Below are 25,045 nucleotides of genomic sequence, written 5' to 3'. Positions count from 1 at the left end.
AAAAACAAACCATTCATCCTCCAGTATAGAAGTGCCCATCTTCCAGTTTTCTACATATTTCACAATAACCAGAGTTCAGTTCTGCTCCTTCTGATACTAGATAATGATCTATGAAGATCACTGTATCTGTAGTGACTACCCTAAGGATGAGTCTAGATGGACTCAGTAGAATATCTATCCTTGCCTGCAATTCTGCTCATATTTGCATATATACATCTATTTCTGGAAAGTTTTCTCACTACATGCTGTGTTCAAGTTAACTGCCTAACTCACAGGGTGAAGGGTGGGGTGACCATGGGGCCAGACGCTGCCCCGCCAGTTAAGTGATGCAGAACCTGGGGGTGCTATGGGGAGGATCCGCAGTCCACACCTCCACATCCCATACACATGGTAGGCACTTGTCACTGTGGCCAAATTCGTGACACTGGCCCTTTCAGGGAAACTTGTGGCCAAAAGAAGATGCTGCGGTTGCTGCTTTCCATATGGTCAGATAAACCCCAAAAGAAGTAGAGTCCCAAGCAAGCGCAAGAGATTAGGGCAGAAACACCACATACCGAATGCCAAAAGTAGAAAGGACACACACCTGAAAGTCGTTGAGAGAAGAACCAACTGTCTGTGTGAAAAGCATTTCGCTAAACCGGGAGCAAGAGGCTGCTTGCTTTCCTCAGCTGGATCTCTCCTTTGGAACAGCCTCCCCCTCCCTCTGCCTCTTGAGCAGGACCTTCTTAAGTTCCAAAAGCACATCAAGACTCTCTGCTTTCCTCCTTTCCTTCCTCTGCTAATCTCAACGTTGCTGTGATTGGTGTCTTGGACCCTTATGCATTCTCGGGGCCTCTGACCATCCACACCCAATCTCCCCAGCTTCTGTCTTCCTTCAGCATTTGCCTCGGTACACCCTGCGCATTGGAGCTTCACACTTGCCACCCAACGCAGCTCCTGGCCGCATAGCTCTTACCATACCTTGCACTTCATCTGCGGCTCACCCTCGAGCACGGACACCACAGCACCTACCCCACCGGCCTCTTCCTTGCTGCACTTGCACATTGTGAATACTCACAAGGCATAGTAGGTTCGGCCGTCCCTTACCCCACTGTATTTCTTTTTTGTATTTAATTGTGCTACTATCCCATGTTCCCTCCCTGCTGCCCTGTGGGTGCTTTGAAATAGAATGTATTTCCTGTATAAGCGCCTAACAAGCAAACAATAAATAAATAAATATATTTCATTCTGCCTCTAATCCAGAGTATATATCATCCAAACATGTTTAAGTTTAAATAACTGGATAATTTTACCTTGTACCTTCTAAAAGTCTGAGATTGTCACTTTACTTTGGGTGCAATTTCCCTAGCAAAGATGAGGGAATCTTCTTAAGGGGATTCCATGAGAAGTTACACATTGAAAACCATCCCAAGACTTTCTTGTATCTTCTCTAAACATGGAAGTCCTGCAAGTAGCTCATGTTCATTCATGAATGTCCTCCTGGATTATCCACATGTTAATTTTTCAATTGGAACCTCCTTAAACAGTGTTCTATTTTCTTGAATTTAAAGGTTCCCTACTCTTTGTCCCCCTCCAAGTTATTACTTGTAGCCAGATTGTTTTGGGAAACCCATGATCTTCTCATCCACCACACAAGGTGTTACTGGGTTTATTAATGCACTTTCTAAGATTCCAGCTTAATTGACTTGAGCAAGACTAATGATTGATTCCTCTTTTAAATCCATAATATTAATAAAAGTTTATTTTTTCTTCTTGTGTACTAATTTCACCATATTTGTTGGTCATTGTCTTTTCAATTGTTTGAATGCTTCAGCTTCCACCTCAGAGGACGATGTACTTCATGACTAGAGTTCTTTGATGAAGAGGGATCCACTGGGGGAAGGTCTGTTGATCACCACATATCTGAGACATAACCCCCAACAAGTGATATGCTTCAAAAAATCTTTATCATTGTCAGGATTGGGAATGGGATGCATGTGTACAAGTTCTTGGAGATTCTCTAAAAAGGAAAAGGCTTTTCTGTCCTTTAAGCAACCCTAGCAATAGGTGCCGGTAAGGGATAAAAAAATAATGCATTATGGTTTTCCTGTCTGGCAGAGATACTGCTCTCCCTTGGTTCTCTGTCTAATATCCCCTCTCACAGATCCATGATATAGCCCCCCCCCCTAGTTCTCTGTCTAATATCCCTCTCACAGGTCCATGATATAGCATCATGCAGGCTTTTTGAAAGTCTGAGGGATATAGTGCCCAGCTCACTCTGCCTATAGACCTGTAGCGCCTTGCTTTTTCTTGCAGCCAGCACCAGATTCTTACCCTCCTGTTGAGTTGTCTTTCCTGGTACGAGACTTCTGTGTTCAGCATTTCCTTATACAAGCCAGGCCCCTCAGATTTTTGTGGATGTGCATAGCTCCCAGGCGTCTGGGAGATAGTTAGGTTTCTGCAGCAGCTTCTCCTTCTTCCTCCTACCCTCTCTGCCCCTGCTGTTAATCCAACCAGCATAATCGGCATAAATGAGCCCTTGGTGTCAAGCGGTTTGGCCTCCTGTGCTGCCCCTTTTCTCTCTTTCTTGTGTCTTGCTCTCTCTGGCTCTGCTCTCTCAGCTCTCTGTGCCGCTCTGGCTACACCACCAGTCCTGTAACTCCAAGCGTGCTGCTTCGCCACAATTCCTCTGATGTCAAATGGTGAGCGGGCATGCATATGAAAGTTCTGGTCAGGGTGGTCGGCTCAAGGAAGAGTATCTTGAAGGTGCACAATACTTCTGTTTCACTGCATAACAGAGCTGTTACTAGAATCCTATAAAGGTGTGGATCCAAACAAGGGGAGAGGCGGGAGGACCCAAACAAGGGCAGAGGTGGGGACAAAACCTTACTTTGACTAGCATATGCAATGCCAGTGATCAGTTGATTGGCGTGGAGGGGACAAAGGGGCTTTGAAATGGCAAGAGGACTCTGGCGATACCGACCCTGTCCTCCTCCTCCTAGAAGCTCATGGCATTGGCTGAAAGGCTCTAAAAAGCTATGTTTTTCTTTTGAGGCATCCCCTTCAGCTCTTAGGATTGAGTCCGGGCATTGACTTCATCACACAAGACTGGTATCACATATTCAGTCTGTTTTGAGAGAGGGGTCAGAGGATTAAATGTGTTTCTCAATTAAAGGCTTTTTAGAGCCCTTGCAATTGCTCGTGTCCTGCTAGCTTGCTCTGCTTTTTGCTCTTCTTAACAGTACCATATCCCCATGCCTGTAGGTTCTTTCAATTTCATCTGGCCAAAGCAGGATCGTGTCCCCAAAAGCAAAGATGAGCTTCCACGGGTATCCAAACAATTCTTATGTAAGTGACTTGCATGCTTATGGTTATCTTTCATTGTATGACCCTCTATCTCTCATATGCAGCTTTTGATAGCAGCCCAGGCTGATCAAATTGCGCAGTGTGATTCGTCTGAGTCGTTGCATCTGCTTCATATAGGACATATATTGATTTGCTGTATGTTACAGTAAAGGAAGACTTCTATGCCAGGGTAAAAAAAGCAAAAAACGTCTCTTTTATAACAAGCCTTCCCACTATTCTTTTAGCTTCTCCCCTCTAAAGATAATTCCAAGGCTATGGCTGATGTAGAAGATAGGGTTAATCTTGAGCAAACTGTACTATACACATGTTGAGGTCATTTTCTTTATCTTGATTGCCTTGTGCACCTTTTCCTCTACAGAGTATGGTGTAATCTCCCTTGGCACATTACTGGTATTCGTCACTTCTAGGAATGTGTCACAGTTGCTTCCTGGGCTAATGCTTTGTTTTTGTCAGGTTGAGCAGAGCTTCTGACAATTTAGCCTGTAATTGCTATGCATCTCTCGCCAACGTTTCCGATACATTTATGCTGGCTGGCGTAGACTGGGCTTTTATCAATTTTACTGGGTTATCTACCAGTACCCAATCTGAGCTATCCAGGATTGCTTTACTCCCTCAAGTGGGCCAGGTCGAAGGACATTGGAAACAATGTAGGCTGCAGAAGATTGCTGTAGTTGTTTACCTCAATTTGCGCACACATTCAGGCTGAAGCCCATCCATTTCCTATCAAACAATGATCCTTTATTGACTTGAAAAAGAAACTCCAAGTTTGTCTAAATAATTAAACCAAACACAAGTTCTGCTGTCAAAGTAGGGCTCATCAGTACACTTTCTGGCATAAAGACTAATGCTGCCAACATTGCTGGAATGGTACACTTACATAGCAAATTCCGTTTTTAGCTCTGACCAAACAGCCTAGTTTACCAGTGAGATGGTAACTAATATGTCTAATGGACCCATTAGACATATTAGTTGAGGGCTTTATGATTAAATCTGTACAACAAATGTTAGGGGGGATTGCTCTAATTTGGCTAAAGCAGTCCCTATTAAAAAACTACCAAACTCTCAAGTATTTGATCAAATGTATTTCATTTTTACAATGATAATGGTTTCCTGCGGACCACCCTGCGATGCTAAGAAAATCTTCAACAAGTGGCAGTAATGACTTCTGGAAGTTATAACCATATCAGGAAAACTGTATATTTGTTGGTGTTACTAACACTCAGATTTTTACACCTCTGAGAAGACTCGCCTCCAGCGTCCCTAACCATTTTGACAAACAAAGGAACCCCTTCAAGATTTTGTCATAACCAGTTTAATGTCGATAACATCTCTTTGGATTGAAAAGGTCTCCTGGTTTGACCTTGCTTTGATCTCATATCACTCCCCACTTGATGGCAACAGCCCACACCTGAAGACTCCAATTATATACCTGGTCGGAAAAAAATGTTTTGGGTAACCTACATCTACCTCGGCCTTACTGTAGAAATATGCCAGGCTTGGCGTTAAGACCTTGATTGTTAAACAGACATGAATCAAAAAATCTATCTTCATAACCACAAGTTAGCAAGAGCTTTAAAAGGTCAATTCCCTTAAAAGCCAAAAGACAGTTATTATAAAAGCCATGCAGGAAATAATTGATTTGCCATCCAGTAAAAATGTTCTCAGCTTGAAAAAAAGTGCAAAAAAGAGGTTGTTAAAGTCCAACATCCGCCACCTCTGTGAGGGCTCAGAAAGCATCAGAAATGTTAGACACCTGCTGAGCAAAAAAAAAGCAAGACCAAAAACCAAACATCATCCCTGTTCACAGCTTTAAAAGCAGAATAGCCCCACTGCACTCCTATGCATAGCTCAACACTTCACAATTACTACAGAACATAGTTCACAAAAGATTAAGGAACACAAACCAGTATTATTGACACTCCAACAAGAAAGGCGAGGCGGTCGGAGCATCCACTCCACACCCTCCATCCTCCACCCCCCTCATCGCCGGGGGGGGGGGGAATTTTTTTTTTGCACTAGTTCCTTTAGAAACAATTCAGAAGACAGTTGTAACTATTGACTTATTTCCCATTAAATGACTGTTAAAGAAACTGTATACTTCGCAAAGGTACCTAATAAAAGTCTCGATCGTCCAGGTAATCCTAACATATCTGTAGAGAACTGTGATCAAGACCCATAGTGCCAGACAGAACTAGTCATACATAAATTAATGTCTCTAAACCTTCTTTATTAACCGAATTTAAATCGACGGCTTTAATCAACAAACACCTCTTTTGATCCACCTGAATACATGCATATGCCACAAGTCCTACACATTCATTCCCTTACACACATTTGTTGACTTTCAACCCAGTTACACTACCGGGATTTTAAACTACTAGCATAAATCATCTGTTAACAAACACCTATAACAAATAACATAAATGTGGCTATTTCTTTGACTATCCGTCTACACGTGTTTCAGCCGGTTCTCGTTAGCCACACAATCAAGGCTAAATGCGGCTCTGGCCTTCATCAGGACTGGAATGGGATTTATAGAAATACACTCCTATTACAATTATGTATTCAGGGTGTCTGAGCCTACCTTTTATTTGTTGCATAAGCTTCCTCTACATCATCTCAACCAGTCTTCTATGTATAATTAAGGTTTGTAGCCAGCTACGCTCTACCTAGGCGACATTAAATAAGTTGTAAAAATGGACGTTAAAGTTGCGAGACTGTCAGCATGAGCATACCCATAAATTTGCATGGCTACTGCACAAGCTAAATGCAAAAATAGATTGATATATGGGAATAAGGTTACTCAAATGCGCCAGCTCATAAGAAAATGAAAAATTTCTGTTTGGTGAGTCAAATCAGATTTATTCACTTGATTTTCAATTCAGAAATCTATTCACAATGTTATCTTCACATTGATTCCAATAATTTCCTGGATTTTGTTTGCAGAAATAAATTCTCATGTCAAATTAAATCAAATCTCAAAAACAAATCTCAACACGTGTTTCCCCATTGACAATTACAATGGTTCCTCAGGAGAAAGTGAGATAGTATTGTTCTCCACTTTGATGTACTTGTTTAGTCCTACCATTTGGTAAATGAATTGCCTTCTTTCCTTGGTGAATTAGTGGACATAATTTGCAGTGCCCACATTTGTATGTATCCCTAATGTTGGTTTGAAAGAATGTTTTTTTGATGTTCGGAATCGGGCTTAAAAAGCTTGGACTGATCAAGTTCCTTATTGTTGGCGCCCCTCGAAAGCAAATATTAGGCGAGTTATTTAAATGCTTTTGCAAACTTGGATCAGTGAGCAAAATGTTCCAATTGTCTGTCAAAATGCGTTTCATTCGTTTTGCTTCAGTGCTGTAAGTCGTGATAAACTGAATCTTATATTCTGGTGATCCATTCTTAGGTTTGTCAATTAATAAAGTATCTCTTTGTATTTTGCTTGCTTTGTTGATTGCCGTTTTGATATTGTTGGATCCATATCCTCTTTGTTTGAATTTTGTAACTGTTTTCCTCAAATTTTCCTGAAAAGTAGGTTGTGTACTGCAGTTCCTCTTAATCCTTAAGATCTCCCCAAAAGGAGATTTGGTTTTGAGATTTGATTTAATTTGATATGAGAATTTATTTCTGCAAACAAAATCCAAGAAATTATTGGAAATTATTGGAATCAATGTGAAGATAACATTGTGAATAGATTTCTGAATTGAAAATCAAGTGAATAAATCTGATTCCCATATATCAATCTATTTTTGCAGTCTTCTATGTAACCTGCCCTTTTTCTGTGCACTCTCTCCTCTGATGTATCTCACCTTTGGTTTGTCACTATCCTACAGATGGCTCACTCTTAACAGGATGTCCACAAGTCACCTCGTCATCTGATTCCAGTTTATTACTTAGGGAAACGCTGTTGCCAATTCTCAACCCCCTTGGGCTGCGGCTATGATGCTGCTAGGTACGTCTTGTGATGCCTCCTCAACAAATAATGAGCTTCTCCACGCTTGCATCAATTTGAGTCTGTGAGGGGCTTTACTGTCACAAAATTCCTTTGACTGACATTATATGACTGTTAAACTCTCAAGCTGCTCAGAACTTGCTTCTCATCAACTGACAGATGCAGTCATTCTGAGCCATTTGGAAAATGATGCCTGAAACAATTCAAACAGGCCCTTGCCTCACCACTAATAAACAGAAAATTAAATAATTGGGTGACGCTACAGATTTAGTGATCAGCAAAAATGACAGAGTCTCCTGGATGGGGTAAAGCAAAGCTTTGTTTGGATCTCAAAACACAGGATGGATTAATGTAAGGCAAACCGAGCTTTGCTAATCCTCCATAAAAGCATAAGGATTCAAGGACAACAAAACACAAAAGAGCAATCCTCCTCCAGCACCAACTAGGCTCCTGTTCAAACCTTGGTCTGAGTCCCATTTCTACACCATGACAGTTTGTGGTCAGGGCAATCTCGCCTGACAACGTAGTACAATGCAAGTCTGAGACACCTGAATCCTAGTAATGGGAACCCCCACCCTCATTTGGGTGAATGCTGATGTTACCTTCTGGATGGCTGTTGATACCTTCCTCGCTTGTCCCTGATTGATTTTCAGGCATCTTCGTTTTAACACCTGTCTCTTCATTTTTACCCCTGTCAAGGGTGGTCCGGTCCTGAATGATTCTGCCTCTTTCAGTTTTATCAAAATCCCTCCTGGCTCTTATGCTAATGTAGCATGTCTCGTTCAAAATGTCTAAGAACGCGCCTGGCTCTGTGAGAAACTTGAAGGTACTCACACCTACTCCCCAGGGATCTTCTGTTCAGGTGGCCAGGGAAGTACCATTGCCTTTGGATCCCAACCTTGGGGGTGGACTAGCGAGGGAGGATCACCTGGGTGGATGGTTCTTGGGGATTGAAGAGAGGGTACCTCAAGGCGCGACACGGTACCCCCCCTTTCCTGACCTTAATTTATCCAACCCCCCTCCGTATTTTTAGGATATTGTTTTTCATATCCTAATGTCCCCCCTGAAGTTATGCAAAGTACTTTGAATAAGAAGATGCCCCAAAGAACAGTACAGACTTCCTGTAGGAATGCCACTATAGTACTGGGACGAAGAAGATGGGTTTTGAAGACTACAGGGCTGAAGGTCAGGCATGTCCTGTTAATTGGATTAATTGTGCTCAGGCAATTGAGCCTGAGACTGTACACCTGCAGCCTGTTAGAGGCCCACATGTGTGTAAAAGATGGAGTTCACGAACACCAGAGAGCAAGAAAGGAGAGGGCGAGAAGCCTGTGCAAGGAGAGAGCATTAGGAGTCTCAACCCAGTCCGCAGGAAGCCAGAGGAGACCGGAACGCCGAGACGCTGAAGAACGGCAGAGTGAGAGAAGCTGTCATTGCGTGGCGAGGGAGCTGTGTCTCCAAGGAGCCGGAGAAGGCGGGAGAAGGGTACTGTAGAAGGTACCGGTCCCTTCGCCGTGGCCAAGAACGGCTTGTTCCCCTGAATGGCTGTAACCATCCAGGGGTCTCTGAGGGGCAGGTGGTGAGACACTGACCTCAAATCCCAGAAAGCATCTTACCGTGGAAACCGAAGTAAAGTACGTTGCAGCCGGTGAGTTTCGAGAGAATGCAAGGAAACCAGGTGCGCGTATGAAAGTGAAGGAATTACATTGAGCCGACCGCACGCGACCAGTCCACTACATTCTCGAAAGCCTTGGAGTGAAGTAAAGGGACTAATTAAGACAAATGCAATACTTGAATTGGATTTTGCAGAAACATTGTATCAAAGCGATCACGAATAAGCAATATGTGTTCAAAAGTCTGTGACTAACGAAGGACATTGAGAAAGTATCATAAAATAAGAATACTGTGAATAAGAGTGAAAGCGATAAACGAGCAACCTGAGGGATGGCCAGTGAAGTGTGTGCAAAATGCTGATCAGGCAATACAAAGTTGTAACTGAAGTTGAACACGCTTGTACATTATAGAAAGGAGAGACAAAGAAGTATCAAGAAAGGCAAATCTTGAATCTAAGAACTCGTGAAACCCTGTAACTCCTCCTAATGGTAAAAAGCTGGGTACGGGCAACTGGTTGCGTGACCTGTAATGGGTGGGCCGTACAGCCTGTTAACTATGCCTAGACCAGGACGCCCCAACAAGAAGTGTGAAAGCAACTTTGAAATATGAATGCTATTGAAGACTGTGAATTTTGTTGAACATTGAGAGCAAGTGCTTAAAGCTTGGGGAAGGAACCCCTGAGTACCTTTGGAACATTGTCGATTTGAAAATCGGCGCTTAGGCTTGGGGAGGGGAACCCTAAGCACCCTTTTCAACTTTGTGGTTGGAATTGTATCCTGAACTTGTGAAGGGGGCTTAGCGACTGCGCCAGACTTTATGTTGAACACTATTTAAGTTAAAACATCCACACACTTCATTTCTATATTAGACGTGAGGGCAAGCATATGTTTTGACACAGACAGGCTTTTGAGTTGAAGTCCGAGGTGGGCAAAAGTTTAGTTAGATGGACTGTTCCTTAGTTTCTTTAGGTAGGGCTATTCTCATTATAGCTGTAGGGCAAGTTAGGCATTAGATCCATCCTGATATTGTAATAAAGGTTTTCAAAACTGTTAGATCTGTTGCTCTGTCATCTCTTGATACCATGCCTGTCTCACAGTTTAGATTCACAAGGTGCCTTTCTGGTTGAGGGTATCCAAGAGCCCTTCCTACTCAGCCTCAGGGCTGCCCTTCTGGTTTGGCTTTTAGATGGACATGACGTTGTTTTGTTGGTGGGCTTGCCAGTACCACCAGAGTCCTGACTAAGCCTCCCGGCAAACTTCTTCTCTCCTACTCTCTCTGTTGTTGTCATGGGGTCTTCAGGTACTGCCTTACCCCTCTCTTTGGACCCTGGTTGACAAGGGTCTTCCTGTTGTCAGTCGTTGTCCCTTCCCCACTGTGCAGATCCAGTCCCAATGGTTCTGCGCCCTGCTTTTTTTTTTTTTTTTTATTGTATTTGGTAAGATTACAAACCTTTACAATTTATAAAACAAAACAACAGTTTATACAAAAGAAAAGAGAGAAATTTTGAGTACATATTTACAACCATATTAAAAACATCTTTCTAAAACATCTCCTTTTGAGAAATAAACAATTCTTCCACAACAATTCATGAGATATTTCACATTTCCTTTTTAGCTACATTAGACGTAGACATGACGAGCCTTATAGAGCACTTGTCCTTAGTATTTTAAAAATGTTACGCTCTGAGCATAGAAGATTCATATCTCTCAATTTCCTATCAATTTCACATAAAAGAGTAGTCAAATTCATCGTCATTTTGTTACTATTACCTATCATACACCTGGACCAGAGGGCCATTCTTGCTAACAATGACGATGGATCAAAGTAGGATCCAAGAGTATGAAGTCTGTGTCTCAAAGTGATCACAGAAAACAACAAGATGCTGTATAGATTCAATCACAGAGACCTTCTGACAGAATCTACAAGCACCTAGTTTTGATGATTCTTTACACCTTCTCCATTGGGCTAATCTTTCATTGGTGGGAAATTGATTTAATCTAAAACGGAGATATAGGTTTCTACCTGAAACTGATGGAAATTGTATAAGATAGCTCGGACAAGTACCCCATTTTCTTCTAATCTGAGCATATTCCTGATATGTGCTATACCTGCTTATTCTGTCCGATTGACAGCACCAATAATATAGCTGCATTTTCCTTTTGCAACTAGGTAAACCCAGAATTAGATGATCCTCTGGGATCAGTGTATCGAGCATGATTTCCTTCATTTTTTCAACAAATGCCAATATGGACACTGGTTGTTTAAGCAGTATCAGTTTGTTTAAGTTTTCGTAAAGACTATTAGCGGGTGGCTTTAGGCATTTAGCATAGTTATTAAGCATCCGCCAGTGCCATTTCACGGATAAAGGAAGAAGTCCTATTTCATGTCTTATGATGTCATTAGGGATCGAGGTAGCCAGACCCAATGCTTGCTTCCATATACCACCTTGTAGGGAATCAAGAGCATCTTCAATTTCATAGAGACATATATCCAGAAAATACAAAATGCATGGCTCCACTTTAAGTAAATAAAATTGCATAACAGGTAATATAGAAAAACCACAATATTTTCTCATGATGATTTTCATCTGGGAGATTAAGGGCCTAACTTTTTCATGCAGTTTCATTTTCCACCATTGGAGTGAGTACATGTCGGACAAGGTGTAACCAAGATATTTGACTGATTTTACTAATTCAATAGGAACACCATCCATAAACCAATTAAATCTGAATGCTTTTTTTTTTCCTGTCTGTAAAAACAAGTATGTTGGATTTAGACTGATTCACTTTTAGATTGTTCTCAGATGCATAAAATGAAAAGGAAGTCAGTTTGTTTTGAAGACCAAAGGGAGTTTTATCGAATATTAGTAGATCATCAGCAAAGCCCATATAATTGAGCTTCAACACCCCCAGGTTCACAGGGAAATTAATGACATCTATCCAACAGTCCTCGATATCGCAGATATATAAATTAAATAATACCGCTGCAAGAGTGCAGCCTTGTTTTAGACCGATGTCAGTTGGTATTTCCTTGGTGGTAGCCCCTGTTCGATTTAATCTGACCTTATATATAATAGGTCGAAGTATGCAAGAGGGCAATAAGAGATACCAAGTACGAGGGAAAACCCATGTCCAGCATTTTCTTCCACAATAGTTCCCTCACCACTGTGTCAAATGCTGAACTCCGGTCGAGAGAAGCCATATAAACTGCACCTGTGTGATTATGTTTGGTGTTCCATTGAATATGAGATATAATTGTAGCATTTAGGGAACATCCCATTGAGCGACGAAACCCAGTTTGATATCTTGATAGGGTAGCATTGACACTCATATACTGCAGGAGTTCCTCTAGAATAAGATGACAAAATACTTTCGAGGAAACATCCGTAAGAGCTATTGGTCTAAAATTATTTGGGTCATTAATGGGGCCCTGTTTATAGATTGGAATTATTGTAGCAGCACACCAAGATCGAGGTAGAGTTTGAGTGGCGAATATCATATCAATTCTGTAATTCATAATACTAGCCCAGAACTTTATGTCAGATTTTAATAGGCATGCTGGAAATCCGTCCGGGCCAACCGCTCGCGATGGATTTAATTTCGTAATTGCCCTTTCAACATCATTAAGTGACCAGGGAGTAGTGGTCAACCAAACAATTGTGAGAGGAAGTATTTTTTTTGGCAATATCAGTAGGTAGGGCAATATCAGTAGGTAGGGTAAATTTTGACTTAAAATGATCCACCCATACAAATCCCGCAATTGCATTTTCCTTAAGGGCAGTCTTTTCATGATTGATAGATCTTAATAGAGCCCAAATGTTACGTGTATCACATTTTAACAGATGGTACATCATATTTTGGTTGTCTGTTAGGTACTGGGTTAATTTGAGACTCTTCAGTGAGTTTTTGTACGTCTGCAAAATTCTGTTTTTTGCGACCCAATAAGAGTCCCTGTCAGTAACCGTTTTGGCAAGATGTCTAAGCTTTGCATTTTTTATTTTCTTTAAATTGAATATCTCGATATTAAATTTGTGCTTATGTATTTGGTTAGAACTGACAAGAACCATCTGCTTAGTTAAAGCCAGTAAGTGAAAGTTAGTTTGCTTAGTTAGAAGTGCATCCATAGAGGGTGCGTCCATGTTTTCACAGGACAGATTGTCCATAATTATCGGATCATTTTTCATCCGCCAGGTAAGCTGATTGCACGTTGATTGAGACCATCTAACTGACAGACCTGGTCTGTCCGTATCCACAAGAGTGAGGGCGGGACAGATAGCATAACCCCTTTTCCCAAATTCAAGTTTAATGGAAATTGCACAATGGTCTCCAAAACCCAAATTTTCAATTGTGATCGGGTCACATAGTTTATACAATGCCATAGACAGAAAAAAATGATCAATGTGAGAGAATAACCCTCCTCGAGACCAAGTATACGGAGGTATTTGATCATCAACTTCAAGCACCTGCATGTCCCAGTTCAGAAAAAATGTAACCCATGTTTTCCCATTCCTAACGGTTGGGGCAGAAGAGGACAGTTTTTTTCCAACTTTTTGTCCTTTATATAAACAAGAAGAGTTAGTCTCCTCCCGCTAAAACACCAATATTCGCATGTCTACCAAACGCATCTTCTAAGATTGTGTCAATTATACCCTCCAACTCATTGTAGGTAGTAGTAACCCTATTCCAATACACACATAAAATCAGAATTGGGTTCACATGATCCGAGGAAGATAACTCAACAGCAATCACAGCATCATCATTGAATACCATTTTAGAATTAAGCTTAGAGGAATTATTAATAAGGATGGCCAAACCTCCTGAAGGCCTCCCCAACTCCCCTCGTTTAGCACACTGAGAATGACATACAAAGCCTTCAACATTAAAATGCGACATATGCATTGTCTCTTGTAACAAAATGACATCCAAATAACAAATATCTTTCGCTGTGTCCCACCATCTAAAATAATTTGCCAGACCACAGCTGTTCCAAGAGTGGCACAGTATATTAAACCCCTTACACGGTTGATTAGGGGGGTGGCATGGTTATTTTAGAAACAGCATTGGATAGAGTACTGTTCAGACCATTCAAACCATTCAGAGCAGCTGTCCATGCCATTAATTGTTTGATCATATCGTCATTAGAAAACATTGTTGCACCGGTTACCCCATTTACTTGGTCATTAGCAACCTTCATTAGTGCCATTTCAAGACAAGTTTTAGCTTCTAAATCGGTTTGAAACAGACAGGGTAGTAAACCAACATACATAAAGTTTTCCCTGTGCTCCCATACCAATTTCATAATCAACAATGAGTGAAATCCACAAATCATTCTATTATTATGGCATGGGGTTATTCTCACCCAATCAATATCATCCGAACAGAGTGTTCTTAACGATGGAATAGAATGAAATGCTTTTTGCAAGGAGGAGCGATTTAGGTTGATTTTACCATTAATTTTCGGGTCGCTTTCCCATCCCAGGATGAGTGGCATTTCAGGACTGATTGAAGCTTCCCTATTTTCCCTTATATTCAAATCATCACTTTGAGTATCAGTTACCCTCCCTTCTGTAGGCACCAGAACAGTAGTTGATTTATGCAGCACGTCCCCTACCACCACAGGCGGGGTAACAATATTTTTAACTTCTGCAGTACTTGGGATCACTTTATTATTAGAACTGGGCAGTATTATATGTGTACCAAGATCCACATGTTGTTCATCTTTACCCAAGAATCCCATCATCCATGGTTCATCCAACTCATACTGTGAATTTAAGGACTGCTTATTTGGCAAATTCTCATTAGAGATCTTCTTTTTTTTTATTCACCGAAGTGGTTTTGTGTGTCATAGGATAGAATTGTGAGAGTGAGGATTGCAAGGTAGCAGTCGTCATATCAGAAGCCTGTAATAATTTTTTTTTAGAGTTTTTATTAGTGATGCTTATATCCGGAACCTTTGTCTTTTTAGCGGTTAAACTGGAATTGTTTTGGCTCTTTACTACCACAGCCGTACCATCAGGTTTATGATCCAAATGCCCTCTCGATTCCTCATTTAGTTGTGATAAATCAATGACCCCCTCCTCGCTATGGATTCCCATAGCTTCCTGCGAGGATCGGTCCAAGTTAGATTTTGTAATTTCATTCAGTATTTTTTTTTTGTGGCATTAGCTTTAGCCTTTCTTTTTTGAGCTCTCATAGCTAATCTTTTTTCTCTTCTTGTAAGTACAACTATGGATTTCTCTTGGTCGTTGACCACTCTTACATCCTGTGCTTGAGAGCCTTCTCTCTCAGCAGTCATCAGTAAGATCAATTAAGTCCGTCAAAGGAGAGGGACAATCAGGACTCTCATTATTAGGTGGTACCTGAACAAGACAGACTTTAGCCCTCATATGTTTTATGGACCCAAGCAGATCTTTTAATTCATTCAGATCATATTCCATTTTTTGCATTGAGGTAGCCATATTTATGACTCCCACCTCATTCTGGGGCAAAGAGTCCGTCTGGCAATATATAGTTTGCGTCACTTTCGCAGTGGTAACCTCCGCAAAGGATCTCTTGTCTCTACCCGATAAGTCAGACTCATAATTGAATTGAGTTGTTTTATCCGCCCAGGTTGTCCCCGAGCGAGATTTCCCTGTTAGGGTGGCGACTGCATCACATGTGAATAATAGTCCCTCAATTCAGTTAGTTTTATTCACAATCGTACTTCTCAAAAGGCCTATCTCACAGTGTGTCCGTTCATATCCTTTATCAAGTAGGTCTAAGATTCTTGCTATTACAGGAAAATCAGAGATTAGTGATCGCTCTTCCAATATATCTGATTGCACCACAGGGGACGAGAACTCCTTATCTTTATCATTTAATGTCGATTGGAACTCCTGTAAATCAAGGTTCATTCGAGCATCAATGACCGATTTAGGACTATTCTTTTTTAAGGAACTCATTTCGGGTTTTTCTGGAAGGAAGTCTGAAGCCAGATCAGGTTCCCATTGTATTAACAACATCCTGTGATTTCAGATAAGGGAGTATTATCTTGGCTTTTTTTGTTGATGGGTTGCTAAGCATAAAAAAGTCTTCACGACCCATAATTCTAGAATTCACTGGGGTCGAAGGGCCAAGCGAAAGCCGTACCCTTTTCCCCAGTTCAGCTTCAATGGTTGGACCCATCATAGAACAATCAATTACATTGTCCTTTGGTCCTTTCATTGATACATTAGAAGCTTCATTATTCATCTGTATTTTACGTTCAGCATCTGGATCATCATATGACTCATCCGAGTGTAAGATGTTATTAAGATCTTTCACGGCAAATTTGAGTGTGGAGTCATATTTAACATGGCTAGTAGAGGATTTGTGTACCTGTGTCGTTGCCAGGTTTTTGGGTATTATTCCCATTTCATTTAAGATCCTCTCTTTGTGCTCAGCTGATATGTCTGAGTGATTTTTATCAACTTCATCAACCACCTCATTATGCAAATATGGTGGCAGCATATCGTCATCCATGGTAGAGGACATGCACGCCCCATTCATATGGCTTATCTCCATGAGGCATTGTGGGTCCTGGAGTTTCTTCAAACTCCTCAGACCCGTTGCCATAATGGAGAAGGGTCTGGACTCTGCTGGTTAATTTTCAATTATTGATGGAATTTATCTATGCCAGTTATCCGGATTTGTATCAGCATACACACACTCTACCATCAATTGTAAAGACTATTTTGCATTTATACAAACACTCCATACAGTCGATTGTGAAACTAGGAAAGAAAAGTACACGCACGCAATCTGTGCGTCGTGCTAGTCGTGCAACACCAATACCTCCCTAGAATTTTCAATATACAGTGAGAGCACCCCCTCTCCGCCGAACAGCCAAACGGCCACAGCACTTCCCACGCACTTCCGTCTGGCAATATATAGTTTAAATGTAGGAAAGGTGAGCTGCAGATGGGCGGGTCAGTGGGCGGAGCTGAGGGGAAAAAAAGAAACCGGAATTGGCGCGCAATTCAAAAAAGATAAGCACAGTAAATACGTGCACAAGTCCAGCAAGTCCAGCAGATCTTGCTAAGAGATCAAAACAATATTTACATAGGTGTTTCCACACACCTCACGATTCCTCTTGCCGACGGCTTCACTACACGGCCCAAAGCAAGGAAGAGAAAACGTTTGAGGGAGGCAGCGTTCCACAGCGGTCCCAGCCAAACAGCCACAGCACTTCCCACGCACTTCCGGATGCGCGCGAGCACCGGAGTAAATGTAGGAAAGGCGAGCTGCAGATGGGCGGGTCAGTGGGCGGAGCTCACGCTTCCTCTTGCCGACGGCTTCACTACACGGCCCAAAGCAAGGAAGAGAAAACGTTCGAGGGAGGCAGCGTTCCACAGCGGTCCCAGCCAAACGGCCACAGCACTTCCCACGCACTTCCGGATGCTTTCCAGTACGCCCACTAATCTTGGGTTCTGAGGGCTTGGCCAGTGATGGCCGTTTGCTTTCGACCTCTGTCCATCTCTACTCTCTTTGCTCAACTTTTGCCAACCTCTGACTTCCTCCTCCTTCCATCCTTTGCTGTCCTTTACCCTCCTGAAGCTCCTCTGTCCCTGCAAGTCCTTCACTCTTCTCTTTCCTCTGTTCTCTCTTCTGATCTTTCCCTCCCCCAACACCTTTGTTTTCTCTTCTTCTCCATCCTCTACTGTTTTCTCTCTTCATTACTCCACCCTCTCGTCTGTTCTCCAAAAACCAACATGCTAGCTTGATCCTGCACCTCTTTTATTCCTCTGTCCTGCCTTTAAGGGCTGCAGTGGAACCCTCTGCAAGGAGTTACTATCTCTGCCATGGAATTGGGTGAGGGCAGGTGTAACTATTAATGTGAACATTAATGATTGTCAGCCTGTGGCTCTGCAGACTGAGGACTTAAAATGGGTGTCCATCATTTTGGAGGCTGAGAGCCCGATCATGTTGCCAGGTGTCCTAGCTAGTTTGTGTTTCTATCATCTCCTCTGGGCCTTGGCTGGTGTGCGTTTGCAATTCCTCATTTCATTGTCAATGGTGAATCACAGGTAAACTTTCCATGGGGGGTGGGCGGGTTGCGACATGGATTGCAGTCCATGTTTGCATTCATGTCCCAAAGTCTGGAACCACAATGGCAAACTTGGCCTGTAGGCACTTGGGCTCCTCCAGTGAATGAAGGTTCTCTTTTCCTGCATGTCAGGGGTTCTGAGTGACCTTAACTATGAGGTCCCGAATGTGGCAGAGGCCCTGGGATTCACTCTGTTTCTCCTCTAGGGTTGGCATCTCTTAGTGGGTGGTCTTTACCAGCCCCCAGGTTCCTGCTTTCCCCACTTCTGGCCTCCTAAATGGGGCACCGTCAGTGTGCATGTTGACTATACCATGTTATGCCCAGATTAGCTAAACAAATTGTTGGGGAATAAGATCATTACTGGATTCTTGCCAGTTTGCGTTTCATCCTCCTACATGCGCACACAATCTATCTTGCTGGGTCAAAGAGAATACTTATTAAAATTGCTTGACTGTGTGACCAGTTTGGCGTTCAATGGTAAGAGGACTCCAATCGTAAATATTGCCTCCTCCAATTTTCATGGCCCCTTGAATTGGGGAAACACGATTTCCAGTCTCAAAAGCATGTAACTTAGAATTTCTACATGACCGAAGTTACCTATAGCAATCCCCAATGATTAATCAAATAATAATTTTAATAATCATCTTGGCCTTCTCCAGAACATCACACCAGTCTGGCAATCTGACAATGCCATACCTTGGATGAAGATTTTTTTCTCAAGGTTGAGAGTGGCACTCCACACATGTGGGTATTTTCAACAAAAGCTCTGGATGATCAGAAAATGTAATTCTAGATATCATAGCCGATGTGTTGTACCACCCACATTGACTCTTTGTTAAACTGAGGGAAAAGTTTAGGATTTTCTCTGTTATCTAATTGCAAATCATAAATCAGCCTTTTTCTAGCGAAGGCTAAAATGAAATATTTTCAATCAGGACCATTTTATTTCATTTAAAAAACGCATGACGCAACATATTTCTAAATCTCCCTGGACTGGCATTTACTGCGCACCACTGCTATTTAAATAATGTCAACATATTCCATGAAACATTAGCATACACGAAACTAGCTACACCACACTTGCCTGCATGCCGCCAAAGTGCACTCAAACCTACCAGTATGCACATATCGGACATTGCATCATCCTCCTGCAGGCTTTGTTCAGTTTCCAAACAGCAAGTGCTACTGCACACATTTGACACCTTATTACTTTCTTTCTCATTGAATAACACTGAGCAAGTAGGCCGGACATGTCTTTCTATCTTCAGTTAATTAATTCCTAAAACTTCAGACCTGCACCATAATTCATTCAGGTAGAATATTGGGTGCGTTAACAGTTAATCAACCACCCCTGTCAGCTTTTCTTACTTCACTGTCAGCATAACACACATACAGGGTAGATGTGGGCGGGGCCTACTACCAATTAGCACCCCATCCCACCCTCCCACCAACCACCACTTCCCTCTTCCCACCTAACGGCAATGAAGAGGAATCACACTTTACATAACCCCCTTATCCGCATAAGTGTGAGAAATATGGACTAGTGATCATTTCTGCTGCAGATGCACCAAACACCTCCTCTCACTCCTTTATAACCGCCTCTCCTCCTTCGCCCCATTCTCTCCTGATTCCTCTTGAGGGTCTACTCCTCCCCCTCCAAACTGCTCATCTGTTACTCATTCTTCGTTTCCTCCATCTTATCACTTCCTCTGCTATGCACCACCCAATTCCCCTACTCCAACTCATAATTCCCACACTCATTTGTTCTTCTTCCTGTATAGTTCCTCGCAGGTCACTTAAATTAGACTCAATTGGTGTGCGAGACAGGCTCTGTTTGGATCCACTTGGCAAAGCCTTTGTCGTTCCTGGGTCACATTTTGGGTTCAAGTGGCCCAGGACTATGTTTGCCATTGTTCAGCAGTACACAAGCTGACCTTTTAATTATAAGCAATCAAGTACAGTATCTGCATGAAGCTCCATGTGGCCCATGTGAGTAGGCTCTTGAACAGGTGTGCATATGCCACTTCTGGCTTCCAGACGTTTTGTGTCCCATATGCCCACACCCGGTCTCTGATTACTGTCATTGCTGCCCTCGAATGTGGGCCTGTGGCTTGGCAAAGTTCAAAAGTCGATCCTTGTTGGGGATTACTCTGACTGTGTCATGCTCATTTGATGTACAGTCGATACCATTTCCTTGCCTGTACTCACTGAGAGAAAGCTTAGATCCTGTATGATTCACTTAAGGGCCAGCTGCTTCCCTATTCACAGGTTCTTAGAAATCAATAGAGGTGCTGTGTTGGATGATACTGTCCCTTGCAGAACTGAGCCCTGTAAGCCAAGTTTACCCCATGTGGTAGCAGTAGCAGGGTTAGCCTCGGTCCTGGGACTTAACACAGTGTTGCTATGTGGATGCCTCCCTGCTTTCAGCTACACAGGGCTACCAATGATCATCTAGGGATGTAGTATGTGGCTTGGGCTTTTGATTGAAGTAGAGCTTGGGAGGCCGCACCCCCATGTACCTCCCCCCGGGGTTTACATCACCCAGTAGGTGGCAGTGCCTGACCCCCTAGAGCACCACAGTCTTGTTCACAGTTCATTGTTGACCAATTGTCCTGCCTCATTTGTCCTTCATTGTCCTCTGACAAGGGTTTAGCCTTACCAAAACCAATAGTATTTAGGCAGCAGGTTTACACCGTTACTCATGACTGACAGGGGTTGTGTGGAGAACAAATATAGCATATTTCTTAGGAGGGGAGTTAGCTGGTCATAATTTACTGTTTGTCAACCCACAAGCACATATTAGGTCAGTGCAGCATATACACAGAAATACACTCTTTAGTTATTGATTATTTAATTTAAAACCAGACATATTTAAAGATAAGTGCTAAAAATAGGAAACTGTATTATAAAAACAGTAGCATCTCTATAATAGAACCATCCCCTATTTAAAACCAATATGCAAACAATTACACAGGTCCATATACTTTTAGATAATTTATTAACATTGTTTCAGCCTTTTTAAACTATTACACATACATGTATATAAAATAGCAGGCATGTAGTACAACACAAAGTGACCCAAAAAATCTCCTAAGCCACGATATGAACAAGTATTGATTACAGATTAATAGGTAAATATCTTTATAAAGTACATATAAGAAATGTAATAAGTTTAGAAAGGTTTTTCCATAGAAATGAATGGGACAAGGTCAATAGGTAGCCGCAGTGACTATGCAGATCAGTATTACCAGAGTTTTTTAGTAGCTGCAGAAATGGCAACCGACAGACTGGCAAGGATGGAGCCCCCAACAGATGAGTTCCAGAGCTAAGTTAGATGACTAGAGGCCTGGAAAATGGATGTTGCAGAGATGACCACGAAGGATCAGATGTAAATAGAGTGGTGGCACCTGAGGAGAGGTCTTCAAAAAGAGCCTCCAAGTATGGTTGATGTGGAATAAGCTGCAAAGTACTACAGAAGTGACTCACAGTTCGAGGCTGCAGTGATGAGAGGAGATTTGGGTTTTTACGGGTTGTAATTCCAACTGCTAATTCAAGGACTGAAAATAAAGCCCTGGGGGCAGGGGGATTGGATCGTCCATGGAACCCAGTAGCGATCAGCAAGCTCATATGGCAGGACAACCACAGCAGCAAAGGTACTACACTGCTGGCGCTTAAGGTCGGGCGTAGTGATGGTTTTGCAAGGACATCGGACAGGAAGGCATGATGCAGGGGGGATTTTGGTGGAGGAACCTCTGCAAGGCAGTGGGGGCACCCACATTTGTCCTAGGATGCGAGAGCATAACGGAGCACACGCCTTTCTGCAGTGAAGGATGATCCAGCTGTTCCCACTTCATCAAGAGGAGGAAGAGCATGCAGCAGGTCCTTCTCTGGATGGAGAAAAGCAGACCTTCGCTCGCCATAAGATTTGGTGGAAGAGCACAGACCCACAGCAAGGACCTTGGGGCAAGCATCTTCTCTGGCTACTCAAGATATGATTAAAGGTAGACTCTGTGAAATTGATCTGGCACTCCAGAGATGCACACATCCAGGCCGGGAGCTACTCCAGCACTGTAGTTACTAGACCTGTACCATTCTGAGTTTTGACGTCCATCCAATCGGGAGTGGCCAGCTAAACCTGACTTTCACAGACACACACAGGGATGTGGATTGAGGTGTCTGCAAGACACTCATCCAGTAAAAACTGAATGCCACACGCACAAAGAGACCGTTGTTAATTCTGGGAGGAGCCCATGAGGCACAAACTGTCAAAATGGCTGTTTCTTGCAGCGAAATTCATTAAGATCCACAAAAGTATAAAGCTGCCCAAAGCATATGACACTAACGCACAGTGAGAGGAGACTCACCCTGTGATGATGAGGAGGGGGGGGACACCTTTGTTGTAACCTTACCCTGATAGCCACATTGCTAACTAACGGCAGTGCATTAAAACAGTTACAGCTTAAAGGCATCCCTGTCAGCAAGAAGTCAAGGGAACTAACCATTGCCTAAGAAGTGTCAAAAATGACTCTGGCTTAACACACCCGTACCAAATGTATTGCTCTCAACAATGTGAATGTATTGTTAGTATTTTTATGAAGTCCCTTCTGAAGGGTTCATAGAATGTCCTTTTGCTTAAGTGGTGTTTAAGTTATTCATATTTACAAGTATTCAGAATCAGTCCCTCCTCTGTTATCTGCTGTTTTTTATTGCAATAGTCATCCTCAGCTACTTTTCTTAATGTGTTGCCATATTGTTATTCACAGTTGGGGCATTGTTATCTATATCATCTATGCCTCGTCATATAAGGTTCTCATATGTTCTGAATTATGTGCTCATACTAGAAGTGGAAGGTGTGTCGTTGGGTGTTCTTAAACTTATGGTGTCTTGTTCTGTTAAGTACATATGCGTGCTGAAGTAGTATTGTAATCTAATCTTCTACAGAAACAAATAATATTTCTGTCTTATGAAGTTGAAAATGAACATGGTTGGATGGGCCAAACGAAATTCTTTGCGAAGTACACTTATATCTTTTTCAGTGAGGGATTGATTGATAAAAGTATGATAGGTGTATTATCTTGCGTGTTGGCTTGTTCTGCTGATTGGTGCCACGTTTGGTGTATGTTTGATTTGGAGGGCTTGGTTTGGACTGAAGCGTCGGATGAGGGAGTACGCTGAGGTGCTACATACCCTTTATCATTAATGTTCTTGCTCTCTACGCTCCTTACTTCAATTTGAAATCGGCTGCTTTTTAGGGATTCATAGAAAGGCGCTCATTGTTTTTTGGTTCTATAGCTCTACTCTAGTTGTTATATTGGCCCTGGGGTTGGTTTCTTTGATGTTCAAAGTATGCAGGTTTTAGATGAGGGTAAAAGTTCCTTATTGTGCTCACTGATGTGTTTTTTTGGGATTTCCTTATTTATATCTTCCAGATTTGCTTTGGCTTTAGTGATAGCTTGATCTTTGAAGATTAACTTTTAGTCATCCTCTCTAACCATTGTAATTACCTCTTAGTCCCGGTGCCCTATCTATTATCAAAATTAGTTAGTCCCTTGAGCACCTGTTTACAACACTCCTAAACTGGCTAATGAACACTGGATCGGCAATAAATAACCTTGTAACAATTTTAACATGAAGGTCTACATGAATTATCTTTGCTTTTAAGTATTAATGCATCCTTTTTCCAGGGAGCTTGGTGTCAATTACTTTCTTTTTAGTTTAGTTAGAGAATCTGCTTCATTCTTTGAAGCAATAATTTCCTGGCTTATAGAATCCCCTAAAGATCCCCTAAAAATGAGGAAACCTCCATCAGTCTTTGAAAGTGTTGGTCTTTAAACGATAACCATTCATGCCCTGCTAGGATTCTGTGATCAGTGATTAGTAAAGTAATGGGTTGAATTTCTTCATACTAAAGTTTGTCTCCGTGTCGGAGGAGTGATTGTCATCCTTATTTACCCTCTTAGGCTATGCAAATGACTTTGTAAATAAGTGTAAGGTTGGACAATCCCATCCGGCTGTTTTAACACCACCACCTCTTGGGACGTGTTAATGATCACTCGATTTGGGACGTAAAAGGAAGCACATTGGGGAAGAGAATGCAGAATAGTTGAAAATCGGAGGCGTTCAATCTCATAATATGGTGTCCAATTTTTATGAGAGGAGATTTTGCAATTACAAATATCTGTAAGAAATTGTCCTAAAGAAAGTGAGCAGCTTTATTGACTAATCACTGAACCAGAATGAAGTTAAATCCTGTGTTTACCTCATTAATGTGAAAACTATTTAGTCCCTTTTCCTCAACTATTGCTAAGTTTGGTTATAAAGCAAAAGAATGTTGCAAAACCATGATTGTGATTTTTTTTTTTTATCAGCTACTTTCCTTCTAGAACAATGCAAAATGTGTAAGTTGAAAGAAATCAAATTCATTCTTGACTTTTAAACCCTTGTGATCTATATTTCTGTGACTTTTGATTGGGCAAGAGTCTGGATTTGGTGTAATTCTGTACCAGAGAGCCCTGGTTGTTGGATGGATTCTGAGACCTTATTCTGCGACAAGAAGGTCGAGAATCCAGTAGACTGTGATCCGGGGTGTAAGGGACCCTGGAGAGGCTGCCATAAGATCGATGGTCCTGCAGAAACTAGGCATGGCTGAAATCTGGAGAGGTCAAGAGTGTGTAGTGAGACGCCAAAGAAGCAACTGACGCTATGTGTCCCCGAACAAATTTTGAGAGGGAGCAAGAAGAAATATGAGCACGAGGTCACGTGAAAGTGGGACTCTGGAGGTACGATTACACAAGTTAGTCAAGTTACTACTGCGTGTTGGGAAATGTAGTCCAAGTACCAATATGCTTAATAAATACTGTGTGAGAAGGAACACTCAGGCACTGAATCCTGATAGGCCACGTACCGAAGTACCCAATAAAGACGGAGAGAAAGATATCTCGACCAGATGCTAAGTGAGCACAAAAGACTTGATTTGAATGCATAGACCTTGCATTTTGGAAATTAAATGGATATCCCAAAGAGCTAAATGTAGACTTCGTGAGTTGAAAGCACAATCCTCGCAACATT

At 42.0% G+C, this 25,045-nt stretch overlaps 1 protein-coding gene across 2 annotated transcripts in view; it reads left to right on the top strand.

Annotated features, from left to right (window-relative positions):
* Positions 1 to 25,045, top strand: part of VPS37D (VPS37D subunit of ESCRT-I) — a 326,648-nt gene that overhangs the window by 72,269 nt on the left and 229,334 nt on the right. The window contains exon 2 of one of the 2 annotated variants that reach the window (XM_069614792.1): positions 3,244 to 3,327. The exons of the other annotated variant lie outside the window; for it this stretch is intronic. Coding sequence (XP_069470893.1) covers positions 3,244 to 3,327 — 84 coding nt within the window. The remainder of the gene's footprint in view (positions 1 to 3,243; positions 3,328 to 25,045) is intronic. 2 annotated transcript variants of the gene reach the window in all.

This window comes from Ambystoma mexicanum, chromosome 9 (genome assembly GCF_040938575.1).
Source record: "Ambystoma mexicanum isolate Mex_15411 chromosome 9, UKY_AmexF1_1, whole genome shotgun sequence".
NCBI lineage: Eukaryota > Metazoa > Chordata > Amphibia > Caudata > Ambystomatidae > Ambystoma > Ambystoma mexicanum.
The sequence above is the reverse complement of the archived record's forward strand: the minus strand, read 5'-3'. Positions and strand labels throughout refer to the sequence as shown.